The following is a 14,779-nucleotide window of genomic DNA, read 5'->3' on the forward strand; positions in this document are numbered from 1 at the left end:
ATTTTAAAAGTGTAACGGGAAAAAAAAACAGTTTTGGCGCCCTGGTATAAATTGTTCCCTGTAATCAAACACGAGTGCTTTGTCTTTTAGATGGAAAAGCACATATTTGATGATCAACTCGCTCTTTATTGGTAGTTATATTAGCACATCACTGGACACCTTTTTGCATGTTAACTTTTATTCATTTTTTGTGATTTTGGACAGCACTGTGTGAGAATGACTTTTATTTTGGTGTGGAGACGTGACGTCATAAGGCTGCCCCGCGCTCCTGCTTTTGTGATACAGCTTAAGAAAGGTTTGTCCCACCAGAGTCGCCAAAGAAAGAGTAAGGTTTGTGGTTTTAATCATTGAAAGGTTGTAAATCAATACGAACTGTTAAGCCAAATACTTAGGTTTTACTAGAGATGTAAAAATACTCAAATATTATTTAATATAGTAGTGTAATGCTTTATCTAACATTGGAGAAAGTTTTTTTTTTGCTCGTGTGTGCGCAAAGTAGTGAGGGGAAGTCCGATTCTTTTCAGCGAACCGATTCTTTCGGACAGTTCATTTCTATTGTCCAAATTCGCCCTTCATTCGAGTCTTCGATTCACTCGCGCTCACAGCATCGCTCGCCATGTTTCAGTGCTGTTGGAGTTACAGGATTAATATATATGCTGGCATATTGATTTACAGTCGGAAGAACTGTCAGGCATGTGTGAAAAAGAGTAACGTAACTTTAGTAAATTGTGGATCAAGTCTGACTCAAGACGCGCTATCTGTTTCGATCAATTCGGTCCAATTTGGCGAACTGGCTCAAAAAAGAACCGGTTCAAAACAACGATTAGTTCACGAACCGGGTCATGACTAGAGCAAAGCGCATCCACGAGGAAAGGTGCATCTCATTATGCTCCCCATATTCGGAATACGTTTATTGTAAACATTTGTAACGCTAGTGTTGAGAATTTCTGTCTAAGCAGCTCATTTAAAGCTATTAACTTTCTCTGACTGACTCTTTCACCAATGCACAGACGACTGAACCAATTCTGTTAATTCTTCCCATCTTAATCAGGACAAAGTGTCCAAACACAGGAAACTTCTACTGAAGCAACTGAGATCTACTGAAAGATGGCTTTTATTAAAGAGGAGAGTGAAGATGTGAAGATTGAAGAAACATTCAGAGTCAAACAAGAAGATACTGAGGAACAAACAAAGATGATGTTTATTAAAGAGGAGAGTAAAGATATGAAGACTGAAGAAACATTCAGAGTCAAACAAGAAGATACTGAGGAACAAACAGGTTGGTTTTAATTCTCAAAGCTGGAGCCAGTCATTTGATCCTTATTAATATGAATGATATTTTTGAAAAGTTATATGAGAATTCTAATTGTTTGACATGGAGTCAGTGCCTCATGTGACATTGCTAAAATATCCAAACATGGTGAAATAGAGAGAGTTATAAATGTTGGTTCAGGCTGGATAGAACTGATACAGTGCAGAGCTTATGCTGGATTTCTCAGCAAGGAGTATTTGCTTCCTAATAGAAGACAATCAAAAACAGTAATAGCTATCACTTGATAATGCAACCGTATCAAACAAAATCTATATTTCCTCCATATTGCATAAAACCAAAGGGTAAGTGAATAACTACTCCTTGGCAGTCTAACCCCCCGCCCTGACTCTTTAGTACAAATGTACTCAGCAATGCTTGTTTCCATGCGTAAACCTCGCCCCCTCCAGACAGCAAAATTAATATATTTGAATGACTTTCGAACATTTACACATGTAGAATTTACCTGTGATATGTCAATTATTCACTGAGGAAAACATCTCAAATGCGTTAAACCTATTCACTGTGTGCCACGGTGGATTGATTTGATCTATGATCGACATAAAGAGCTTCTTGAGAATAAACGCTCATATCAAATTACCTTAATTTACTGAACCTGGGTCAAATTGGTGAGATTGCATGTACTTAAATGCCATTCATGGAACCGCTTTAGATTGTAAGGCTATTTCAAGTCAGGTTTTAGACTTCAATCCCAGCTTTTCTTAGCAAAATGCCACTCCATCTGAAAGCATGTGCTGCCGATTTACTACATATCACAGGAGCAGCTTTACTGACAAGATGCACATAAAAATCGTATTGAATATTTTTCACAGCCCTACTTAGTCTCTTTTAACAAACAACCCTCTACAGTCGCTCCACCATGGCTCCCATACTGCTCTGGATCCGGATCCACCACTGCTCCTAGCTACAGTCGTGGCCAAACGTTTTGAGAATTACATAAATATTGGAAATTGGAAAAGTTGCTGCTTAAGTTTTTATAATAGCAATTTGCATATACTCCAGAATGTTATGAAGAGTGATCAGATGAATTGCATAGTCCTTCTTTGCCATGAAAATTAACTTAATCCCAAAAAAACCTTTCCACTGCATTTCATTGGTGTCATTAAAGGACCTGCTGAGATCATTTCAGTAATCGTCTTGTTAACTCAGGTGAGAATGTTGACGAGCACAAGGCTGGAGATCATTATGTCAGGCTGATTGGGTTAGAATGGCAGACTTGACATGTTAAAAGGAGGGTGATGCTTGAAATCATTGTTCTTCCATTGTTAACCATGGTGACCTGCAAAGAAACGCGTGCAGCCATCATTGCGTTGCATAAAAATGGCTTCACAGGCAAGGATATTGTGGCTACTAAGATTGCACCTAAATCAACAATTTATAGGATCATCAAGAACTTCAAGGAAAGAGGTTCAATTCTTGTAAAGAAGGCTTCAGGGCGTCCAAGAAAGTCCAGCAAGTGCCAGGATCATCTCCTATAGAGGATTCAGCTGCGGGATCGGAGTGCCACCAGTGCAGAGCTTGCTCAGGAATGGCAGCAGGCAGGTGTGAGCGCATCTGCACGCACAGTGAGGCGAAGACTTCTGGAAGATGGCCTGGTGTCAAGAAGGGCAGCAAAGAAGCCGCTTCTCTCCAAAAAAACATCAGGGACAGATTGATCTTCTGCAGAAAGTATAGTGATTGGACTGCTGCGGACTGGGGCAAAGTCATATTCTCCGATGAAGCCCCTTTCCGATTGTTCGGGGCATCTGGAAAAAGGCTTGTCCGGAGAAGAAAAGGTGAGCGCTACCATCAGTCCTGTGTCATGCCAACAGTAAAGCTGACACCATTCATGTGTGGGGTTGCTTCTCATCCAAGGGAGTGGGCTCACTCACAATTCTGCCCAAAACACAGCCATGAATAAAGAATGGTACCAAATAGGGATGGGCGTTTTCCACAAATATCACATTCGAATATTTGAGCTCACAAAAACGAATATTCGAATATTCGTTTGTTTAAATTTAGTTTAATGAGTCAGACGTTATTTTTCAGCAACATTTGTTTTCGTCATTTTGAACAAGCTTACAATAAGCTTGAACATTACACATCGTGTTTTGTAGCTGAAAACCTTTAACAATGCGTGCAAACAAACAAAAGTACAGATTAAAAGCAAAAAAAAAAAGTGAACCGAGAAAAAACGTAAAGCAGCCTGCAACAATTAGGCTATTGTACAGAATGTAGCTTACACTTAACTTTTAAACTGTCAGCAAATCTTTTTTGCTTTTTTTTTCTATTGTTTCAAATGTTCTTGTTAAGAAATACGGGCATGTAAACATGATTGGGGGAAAGTCGGCTCCTTAGTCTGTTAACAATAAGGCTGACCGCGGAGAAAACGCGCTCTGACGACACAGACGTTGGCGGGACTCACAAATAACGGTGTGTTAAGCGAATACGTTTTGTGAAGCGCTTCGTGTTTTCGTTTCACCACTGAATGGGATCCTCATCTGGTGGAATACATGGCTCCAGCAAGAACTGTTCCCACTCGTCTCGGCTTGATTCTGTGTAATCATCGCTGGAGAACTGGCTCAGCCTTTTCTGACGAGTGGGCATTGCATCTTCTTCATCGTGGCGACTGCATCCGCACCACTCGCATCAAGGAAAATGTTCTTTTTTTTTTCTTACTTCTCTCATGTTTTCATCGAGAAACCTGAGATGATTGTGCCGAGGGTCTAGGGCAGACGCGAGAAGAGGAGTTTTCACTGCATTCTCCAAGTTAGCAGTGTTTATTCGTTGCTTGAGAGATGCTGCAACAATGTTCTTGGATCACTTTATGTGATTCTCCATGGCATATTTGAAGTACTAGAAGACCGCAGTTCTTTTAGGGGGCGTTCACATATCGCGTCTTTTGCATGCTCAAGTTCGTTATTTCCAATGTAGGCGCGTGGTATGCGCGCTCATAAGGGAAGCGACGCGGTCGCGATGCGCACGCGGTGCGACGCGGTCCCGTTATTTCCAGGCGCGTCCGCACAGCACCGAGTTAAAAACATCTCAACTTTCAGAATGCCGCAAGCGCACCTCAGGTAATGTGACAAGAACTAAACATTCAGCTTCATCCTTTCCTGTAACAATGTTGAAAGCTCAGCCAAGATGAAGGAACAGCTGATCATAGCTGTATATGGATTGCCATTTTGAAATAAATTTAGTAGCAGAGCTACTGAAAGCGATTTTTTTTTTTTTTGTGCCACAAATCCATTTATCCTTTGCTGAAATTTCCGCATCTTCATGGAGAGAACGCGTCGCCTCAGGAGCGCTTCTGCCCGAGCGCTTTGGAAAGAAGGAGAAAGCGGAGCGCATAGCCTTTTCCACGCCTTATTAGGCGCGATATGTGAATGGCCCCTTAATCATTCATTAATTATTTTTTGCTTGCATACACCTTCAAATATGCCGTGGAGAATCACAGAAAGTGAAATTCGAATATCATTTTTATTTATCGAATAATTAGAGCAGAACAAATATTCGAATGTTCGACTATCCGTGCACATCCCTAGTACAAAAACACCCTCCAACAGCAACTTCTTCCAACAATCCAACAACAGTTTGGTGAAGAACAATGCATTTTCCAGCACGATGGAGCACCGTGCCATAAGGCAAAAGTGATAACTAAGTGGCTCGGGACCAGAATGTTTAAATTTTGGGTCCATGGCCTGGAAACTCCCAAGATCTTAATCCCATTGAGAACTTGTGTTCAATCCTCAAGAGGCGGGTGGACAAACAAAAACCCACTAATTCTGACAAACTCCAAGAAGTGATTATGAAAGAATGGGTTGCTATCAGTCAGGATTTGGCCTTTGTGAAAACTAATATTTATGTAATTCTCAAAACTTTTGGCCACGACTGTACATTGACACTTCTATTCTAACTGTAGTTTGTAGAGATTTAGTTTATGCCCTTTTTTTTTCACCAAAATCTAGGAAACCTAGCTTTGTATATTTGTTGCTTTTTCCTATTGTATCAAGCTCATATTGAACAGTAACCCCAAAACTAAGGTACCGTATTTTCCAGACTATAAGTCGCACTTTTTTTCATAGTTTGGCTGGTCCTGCGACTTATAGTCAGGTGCGACTTATTTATCAAAATTAATTTGACACTAACCAAGAGAAATGAACCAAGAGCAAACATTATGGTCTACAGCCGCGAGAGGGCGCTCTATGCTGCTCAGTGCTCCTGTAACCTCTCGCGTCTGTAGACCATAATGTTTTCTCTTGGTTCTAAATAAATGAGACTTATAGTCCAGTGCGACTTACATATGTTTTTTTTCCTCATCAAGCTGTATTTTTGTACTGATGCGATTTATACTTAGGTGTGACTTTATAGTCTGAAAAATACGGTATGTACTGAAACGTAACTTCTGTGTACCATTACACCCCTACTATTTATTGTTTTTGGTACATATAACTTTTATAAATTAGTTTAACACCAAAATAACCTTAGAAAACTAAACACTCGTTTATAAAATAATCAAACAATCACCAACAAATAATCAAATTATGAGAAATAAAACAAATACAACAAAAAAAACACATGAATCAAAGAGTGTTTTTCATGTAGGACTAAACAGTAGATTTTTCTGATACATAAATACAGACGTAAAATAATACTGCATAGACCTTACTTTACAAATATATTTAACCATTAGCGGTTAGAGATAAATACATTTTGACATTTAAAACTAAAAACTATAAATACTGATGTTTTCAATTATTTAAAAAAATGAACAGATAATTTAATTGTGAAATTAAAACAGCAAATAGGTGGCAGTAAGTCTCTGCTAAGTACCTTTATACCACAAGCTTGTAGTCCAATAAATTTCAAACATTATTAACCTCCTGAGACCCTGCATCCTCATGAGGACATTATATTTTAGTGAATTTCTCTGAGACTATACATGCCACAAATTTAAGTTTGAATGTCCTGTACAAAGCACATTCAGGAATTTTTAGAGATACTAAATGTTTGGATGTTTCATAATTACCACTTCCTCTCCATGGTTTTCAAAAATGTCTGATAATTATTTAGTGACACTCTTATGGAAATTTTATATTTTGTCATTATCAGTTAAATCTGACTAATTTTTCAATTGTGTGTCATAAATCAACATCTCAGTAAAATTTTATGTGGTTTCAAATCGAAATGTGACTTTCTGTTATAAAACAGGATGTTGATTTCATACATGTCGTCATATGGACCACCCCAGTACCCATCTTTTCACTCCGCTGTAGTGCTATAGAAGCGGAAGCGACTGAACACAGCTGCGGGTAACGAATATACTCGGGAGTCTGTAACTTACTTCCGGTTCTACAGAGACGCTGGTATCATCACATTTTTACATTTTCAGCACCGACTTGGTAGTGAAGTGCCAGTACTTGTGGCATCCCTAGTCGCCGTTTTACTGTCTGGTTGGTCCAGTCTGAAATACTGCTAAACAGCGGACATACTGCTAACCACTGATCTATAATATAGAAGCAGCTTCACTGTCTGTTGGCAGTTTAGAACGCGATGAGCGATCCAGTCATATATAGATCAGTGCTGCTAACGCGTTTTCATTTCTTCGCTGCTCTAAACAGGGGTTGCTTGTGGCATTACAGCACAACTTCCTGTGTTTTCAATGCATTCTGAGCAGCGAAGAAGAACCGTGCAGCGGTTAGGCAAAGCTAGCGGTTATAACTAGGTCGTTTAAGAAAATGGTATCGGATCGGTATATGGGTTCATGTATTCGCTGATGCCGATGCCAGAATTTGTTGTGGTATCGGTGATATTTCCGATACTAGTATCGGAATCGGAACAACTCTAATATATATATATATATATATATATATATATATATATATATATATATATATATAATCTCAACACTGCACCACTGGTGGTAGTTGGCCCATTACCATCGCGATCGTAAAAATATGCCACCGTCACAGCCCTCATTCTCAGCACTGCATTAAGTCAAACACCCCTAATACCTTCTGCTGGACTAATGCCCAATCCCAATTCTCTACCCCTTAGCCCTTCCCTTTTCCCCTACCCCTCCATTTCACACGTTCATGTGAAGGGGTAGTGGTGTCTCCATTCTCTTTTGGTTGGAGGGGTAACGGTAAGGAAAGAGCCAGACAACCCTTCAAATGAAGATTTTTCAGGACCACACTTCAATCGAAGGGGTATGAATTATCTTGGCAACATGGCTGCCTGAGCGAACAAAAAGACACATAAATGTAAGCTTTTTTGGCATAAATAAAGATTTTAACAAAAAGTGATCATTTGTTTTATGTTACATTCAATTGTGAGTTCATATTAATGGTCATGTTACTCAAAGTAATGTTTGCAAAAAAATTGCTAATATTTGCTAACGTCATATCATTATAGACTGCACGATAGTACCACAAAATATTTTCTTGTCTGATCAGGGCGATAACCATCATAGACATTGAGGGGGGGCTAGTCCCCCCAATAATTAGAAATTGCTATGAACACTTCTCTCAAATATTGAGAGAGAGAGAGTGAGATGGAAGTTGCGTGTATTCGCGTCTGTGCGTTTATCTTTTTAGAGTGAGTTTACTTAAAAACTGCGATTGTATCCTCTCGTTGCTGTTAAATATAATGTAGCGATTCAGTATTTAAACTGTATTTAATACAAAAGTCATGGGGCAGCATTGACGAGTTTCTTTTGTCCTGGATGTGTGAGCTGCGCAATTACACCTGTATAAGTGGGTATTGTAAGCGCTAGACGACGTATGATAACGTGTGACGGCATAGTAGTGTCCCAATTCTTAGGGGAATATTTTCACTCCCAACCCTACTCTGTTTCAAGGGACAAGGGGAAGGGGTAGGCGGAGGGGTAGGTGAAGGGGTATAAAATAGAATTGGGATTGAACCTAAGAGTGCTCATTGCTGCATGTACTTCTGATTATATTTTTACCACCTGTCACAAAGAGCACAAAGTCACTTTTCCTCCTCGTTGCTCCACATTTGCCCTTTGCTGTTTTTGTATTGGATACACTGCTCGTTCTGCATCGCATCTTGTCATTACTTCCTGTTTTTGGTTTGTTTAGAAGTATTTCCGTGTAGATCCGTGTTATCATATTTCATTCGAACCTCACCAGAATATTTTTGGAAGCAGACCAAGATCCATCTTTTTATCGGTCTCAGTCCGTGCACCAGGGTTCAGATGGCAGTGTTCACACTTACTTAAACGAACCGCACTAACAGAGCAATCGCACCAGAATTTATTTTAATTGAACCAAACATGACAAGTAGGGCTGCACGATGTGTCGTTTAAGCATCGATATCGCGATGTACGAATCCACGATAGTCACATCGCAGGATGTGCGATGTAGGCTGTCGTAGTTGATCCGTTATTCATTAACTGTACGGGCCAGCTACTCACCTGCCCTTGACGAATGTGATTCGTGGATTAATTGCACAGCTTAACCATCATAGAGTGAAAGTTTATAATTGACAGGACTGAAAACCACATGCAAGTTTAACAGGGCAGAGAGAGAGGGAGCGCGAGAGAGACAGAGAGAAGAGCGAGAGAGAGAGAGAGAGAGAGAGAGAGAGAGACAGAGACAGAGAGAGAGAGAGAGAGAGAGAGAGAGAGCGCGCGCGAAAGAGACAGGGAGAGAGAGAGAGCGCGCGCAAAAGAGACAGACAGAGAGTATATTAGAAGTACCATCAATGTTTATAGAAATGTATATGGATTAATTTTGCATGTCATTTTTTTTTTCTTATGAATATATATGTATTTTTGTTTTGTTTGTTTCTATTCTGCTATGTACAATGCTTTGGCAATATGCACCTTTTGTATATCATGCCAATAAAGCAATATGAATTGAGAGAGAGAGAGAAAGAGAGACCGAGAGAGAGCAAGCCATTTTCAAACAACACGAGCGCTGTCTTGCTCTCTCTCCCTCGCGCATATTAATCAATTGACACGATGGTGTCGGTTTAAATCATTTAAAATGAGAATGTAAGTGTGCTCACCCCATTTTTGTTTGTAAGAAAAAATATCGCAATATATATCGCAGAAAAATAAAATATCGCAATGTCATTTTTTTCCCCAATATCGTGCAGCCCTAATGACAAGTGTGAACACATCTTGAGTAGGGGCAGTTGTACACACACATAAGTACTGAATTAAATTCTTTTTCACCTCTGTTTGACCAGGAATGGTTTAAATTAATTTGAATGTGTAATTTGGCAAAGACGAAACGTGTAAAAATGATTAACTTTAAGTAAATTTGGAATCACATGACTAAGGCCTGGTCCATAAGGATCACATATCAAGGATACAGATCTTTTAATGGTCTCTTTTATGCAGGTGTGTATATATATATACGCAAAATCCAAGCGCAATTTATACCTAGGAAACTCGTATTTACTGCAATTCTGATGCCATGTGAAAGCAGCATTAATATGGAACACGAATTAGATGTCCAAAAAACAGGACGGTTCTGTATTACACTGCTCCAAACAATTAAGGCAACACTTGATCACAGTACAGCACCAAGTCAGTTTAATGTTAGGGATATCAATCTGTCCAATTAGGAAGCATAAGTGATTGTGACTCAGGTGCCCTGGAGAGGCAACCGCTAAACAACTCTAGGGCTGAAACGATTCCTCGAGTAACTCGATTACAAAAAATTATTGAGGCAAATTCCTCTGCCTCGAAGCCTCTTAATTTATTTTAAATCTCACGTCAGGTTCTTTCGCAATGATTTTTTAATGTGACACAACGTGTTTATGTCACCCACAAAGCGGAAGGAGACACAAGGAGTCAGCACTGTTTTGATTTGAGGGCGCGGGCAAATTTAAAGAGAACGTTGTGGCGTGTGTCCATTGCAAGATAGAGCTGGCATACCACGACTAGGAGCCTATGATTTCCGCGATTCAGAAAACGCAGAGGGAATCGCAGAATCCAGTCATATAAACGGATTTTACAGTTTAACGCGGAATGGCACGGAATTCGACAAATTTTGAATTAATTAATCAAAAATAGGTCATTGCAATTACTTCATTTAAACTAATATCTGTACATATTTAGCCGGAACAATCTATTTAAATGTGAATCCTGTATGTTCTGCGTGTCTCTGTTAATGAATGGAATAGCACGCGTGCCGCTCCGGTGATTTCAGCGTCTGATGTCTCACTAAATAAGGACGTGAACACATGAACAACATCTCCAGAACTGCTCTAACAGTCACTTCATGAGCATTTGACCGTTGGATTTGAGTGTCACCACACATACACAGAACTGTAAAGGTACGTCAACCTGTCAACATAAAAGTCAGCAGAATGTACATAGCCTACTGCTACTAAAAAATAAAAAATCAAACATGATTTTTTTTTAAGGTTTAATCACACATTTCTTACATGTTTTATTTTTAATAGTTAATCCCCTTTGTTTACCAAAAAGTTAAGTTTCCTTAATATTCAATAATTTAAAGATAAATTAAATTAATGTTTTATGTGTTTAATGTTTAATGTGCATCTCAGAAAATGCTTTATTTAAAACCCCAACCCAAACTGACTCAATTCATCTGTTAACTTTGTCATTGTTCACAGTACAAGTACAGACAGAGAAACAATGGGTAATAATTAATTGTTTATTTTTGATGTATGCATTGCATTCTATGCATTTAAAAATGTATATATTTTTTTCTAAAAAGCAAAATTAGTTGTTCATTTTAAGAGACCCAGGAGTCTTATTTTCTATTGCGTAATTAATGTTGCACTTTAAGCAAAAATGCATTTATTTATATTGAATTTTTGGTAGAATACTCGATTACTAAAATATTCGATAGCTACAGCCCTAGACAACACCCAATAAAGGGAATGATTTTGCAGGTGTTGGCCATAGACATTTGTTGACAATTATTCTTCCTGACTGATTTGTCTTTAGTATTTTGTTAGGGTCCTTGTCACTTGTCTGTAGCATGATGCAGTTCTTGTATCCCAAACAGTTTGCTCGTGCAGTCCAGCTCCTCCAGGATAGCTGTCGCTATTTCCATATGTGTTGTCGCAAGGATGTTTGATGTGTCTCCCAACACAGTTTCAAGAGCATGAATGAGATACCAAGAGATAGGTCGTTAATCAAGGAGATCTAGACAGGGAGGCAAAAGGGCAACAACCCAACAGCTGGACCGGTATCTGTTCCTTTGTGCAAGAAGGAACAGGAGGAGCACTGCTAGAGTTCTGCAAAATGATCTCCAGTAGGCTACTAGTGTGCATGTTTCTGACTAAATTGTCAGGAATAAACTGTCAAAAACATACTTAATAAGCATGCCATGAGGGCTCAGCATCCTCTAGTGGGACCTGTGCTTGAATGGCTTTTGCCAGAGAACACCAAAGCAGGTTCACTGAGCACATGTGACAAAATCTGGAGATGAATTGGGAATGTTATGCTGCATGCAGCATAGTCGTACTAGCCCATGGTGCCTTTACTGCTGTTTGGTACTGCAATGAAACCCTCCGAGCCATTGTCAGACCATATGCTGGTGCCGTGGTCCCTGGTTTCCACCTGGTGCCTGATAGTGTTTGTCCTAGTGTGGCAAGAGTGTATGGACAGGCTTTAGATGACAAAGGTACTGATGTCATTTACTGGACCTCTTGTTCCCCAGACCTGGATCTATTTGAGAACCTCTGGGATATTACCAGAGCATCCAAAGCGTTCAAGTAGCACAACCGACTCTTCAGGATCTCACTGATGTCCTGATCCAGGTCTGGGACAGGACACTATCCTCCATCTCACCAAGAGCTCGGCCAGATATTGTTGAGAGTGCATATAGATAGGTATGTGGGGGCCATACACTCTACTGACTTATATTATGTGTAGCTGTGATGAACTTCATGCAAGTTGGATCAGCTTGTAACTTAAGTTTTTACACCGAGGGCTGGATTCAAAATCAAAAACACCAAATCAGTGTGTTGATGATTTTGGTTTCCCTTAACTTATCACTTAATATTTGTCCTTAAAAATTATAGAATGTTTATAAATAAATATTGTTGAGCAATGTGTATGGAACAATTGTAGCTTTGTGCCATTAAACCAGGATTAACTTGTATTTGTCTTCTTTCACCTTAGACCTGATGGCACTGAAAGAAGAGAGTCAAGACCTGAATGAAAACAAAGAGAAACATCTGAGTGATGAGAAGCATCAGGATTTCATAACTGAAGAAAGATCTTTCAGTTGCTCACAGTCAAAAACGATTTCCATGCAAAAAAAAGCTCAGAAAACAGGATCTAGGAAGTTCACCTGCAAACAGTTTGGAAAAAGTTTCATTCGAAAAGTATCTCTTAAAGTACATGAAATCATTCACACTGAAGAGAAGCCTTTCACCTGCCCTCAGTGTGGTAAGGGTTTTTCACAAAGATCAGCATTGTATTCCCACATGAGAACTCACACTGGAGAAAAGCCTTTCACCTGCCAACAGTGTGGAAAAGGTTTCGCTCAAAATGAAACCCTTAAAGCCCACATGAGAGTTCACACTGGAGAGAAGCCTTTCACCTGCCAACAGTGTGGGAAAAGCTTCACTGAAAGAGGAAACCTTCAGGTTCACATGAGACTTCACACTGGAGAAAAGCCTTTCACCTGCCAACAGTGTGGTAAGGGTTTTTCACGAAGAGATTCATTGTATTCCCACATGAGAACTCACACTGGAGAAAAGCCTTTCACCTGCCAACAGTGTGGTAAGGGTTTTTCACATAGAGCAGCATTGTATCCCCACATGAGAAGTCACACTGGAGAGAAGCCTTTTCCCTGCCAACAGTGTGGAAAAAGTTTCATTCGAAAAGAAAATCTTAAAGTGCATGAAAGAGTTCACACTGATGAGAAGACTCACATATGCTCTCAGTGTGGTAAGGGTTTTTCACGAAGATCAGCATTGTATTCCCACATGAGAACTCACACTGGAGAGAAGCCTTTCTTATGCCAGCAATGTGGACAAAGTTTCACTGAAAGAGGAAACCTTCAGGTTCACATGAGACTTCACACTGGAGAAAAGCCTTTCACCTGCCAACAGTGTGGAAAAGCTTTCACTCATAATCAAAGCCTTAAAGCCCACATGAGCGTTCACACTCAAGAAAAGCCTTTCACCTGCCAACAGTGTGGGAAAGGTTATACTCAAAATAAAAGCCTTCAAGTCCACATGAGAAGTCACACTGGAGAGAAGCCTTTTCCCTGCCAACAGTGTGGAAAAAGTTTCATTCGAAAAGGATCTCTTAAAATACATGAAAGAGTTCACACTGAAGAGAAGCCTTACAAATGCTCTCAGTGTGGTAAGGGTTTCTCACAAAGAGATTCATTGTATCCCCACATGAGAAGTCACACTGGAGAGAAGCCTTTCACATGCCAGCAATGTGGACAGAGTTTTAATGAAAGAAGAAACCTTAAGGTTCACCTGAGAATTCACACTGGAGAGAAGCCTTTCACCTGCCAGCAATGTGGACAAAGATTTACTGAAAGAAGAAACCTTAAGGTTCACCTGAGAATTCACACTGGAGAGAAGCCTTTCACATGCACCCAGTGTGGGAAAAGTTTCTCTCGAAAGAAACGCCTTGAATCCCACATGAGAATTCACACCTGAGAAAAGACACATCAGCCCTTCTCCGATGACTGTTTGTGTCATCAGTGTGGAGTGAGTTTCATAGACCTGTAGCGTATCAGAACTGAACCAAACAAATTAAAGATTCGATCAGGTCCATTGAAACATGAGGAGCCGAATTCCCCAGGAAGGCAACAGCATGTTGTAAATCAATTCCTAGTGCCACAAGTCAGAAGCAAGTCCACTAACCAACCAACTCTTTCACAGAACAGCTTTCAACATTAACTCCATTAGAACAATTATTGACAGTTTGGGGCAAGTAATCAAGATTGATGATCAAAGAGATGGACAATCTGACCCTCACATGTAAAGCCATGAGAGTAAACAAGATTGTTAGATTGACTTACCCCCATCTAGAAGAACCAGACTGAAATTCCAAAAGGGGGCCTTTTAACCTCTGGTATCTGGTCTTTTCTACATGTATATGGACCAAAATGAACTCAAAAGGACTTATAAATGAATATCAGTCCATCGCTTAACTCCATATTCATTTATATGTAACCCACACATTTGACTATCATGTTTATAATCACTTATTGTATATGTCTTTTAATAACTTGGATAGCTTAAGGATTCATATTCATGTTTAGTATGTATGTGTTTGAATCTGTTTGCTTGAAATGTCCAAAATTATACCCTCCAAGACAGGGACGATTCGGACCACGTGATTGATAAGATAACATGATTTATCAATGGGGGTAGAGAAACATCGCAACACCCCAAGCAAAGACAATATCTAATTGGTCAAGACAACATTTGAGGTGTGACCAAAAGGCCAGTTTAAATACTCAAGACACCATCATTTTTTGCTTTTAACCT

General features: G+C 39.6%; 1 protein-coding gene across 2 annotated transcripts; it reads left to right on the forward strand.

Annotated features, from left to right (window-relative positions):
* The first annotated feature begins 90 nt into the window (after positions 1-90).
* On the forward strand, positions 91-13,942 carry LOC132099130 (gastrula zinc finger protein XlCGF57.1-like). Of its 2 annotated transcripts, none has more exons than XM_059505588.1 (3): positions 91-325; positions 1,052-1,279; positions 12,441-13,942. In XM_059505588.1, exons 2-3 carry the CDS (start codon positions 1,108-1,110, stop codon positions 13,940-13,942), a joined length of 1,674 nt encoding a protein of 557 aa, XP_059361571.1. In that variant the 5' UTR covers positions 91-325; positions 1,052-1,107. The 2 variants fall into 2 exon arrangements, with proteins under 2 accessions (XP_059361571.1, XP_059361572.1); XM_059505589.1 differs by having other exon boundaries at positions 91-295.
* Positions 13,943-14,779: the final 837 nt, after the last annotated feature.

This window comes from Carassius carassius, chromosome 22 (assembly GCF_963082965.1).
Source record: "Carassius carassius chromosome 22, fCarCar2.1, whole genome shotgun sequence".
Classification (NCBI taxonomy): Eukaryota; Metazoa; Chordata; class Actinopteri; order Cypriniformes; family Cyprinidae; genus Carassius; species Carassius carassius.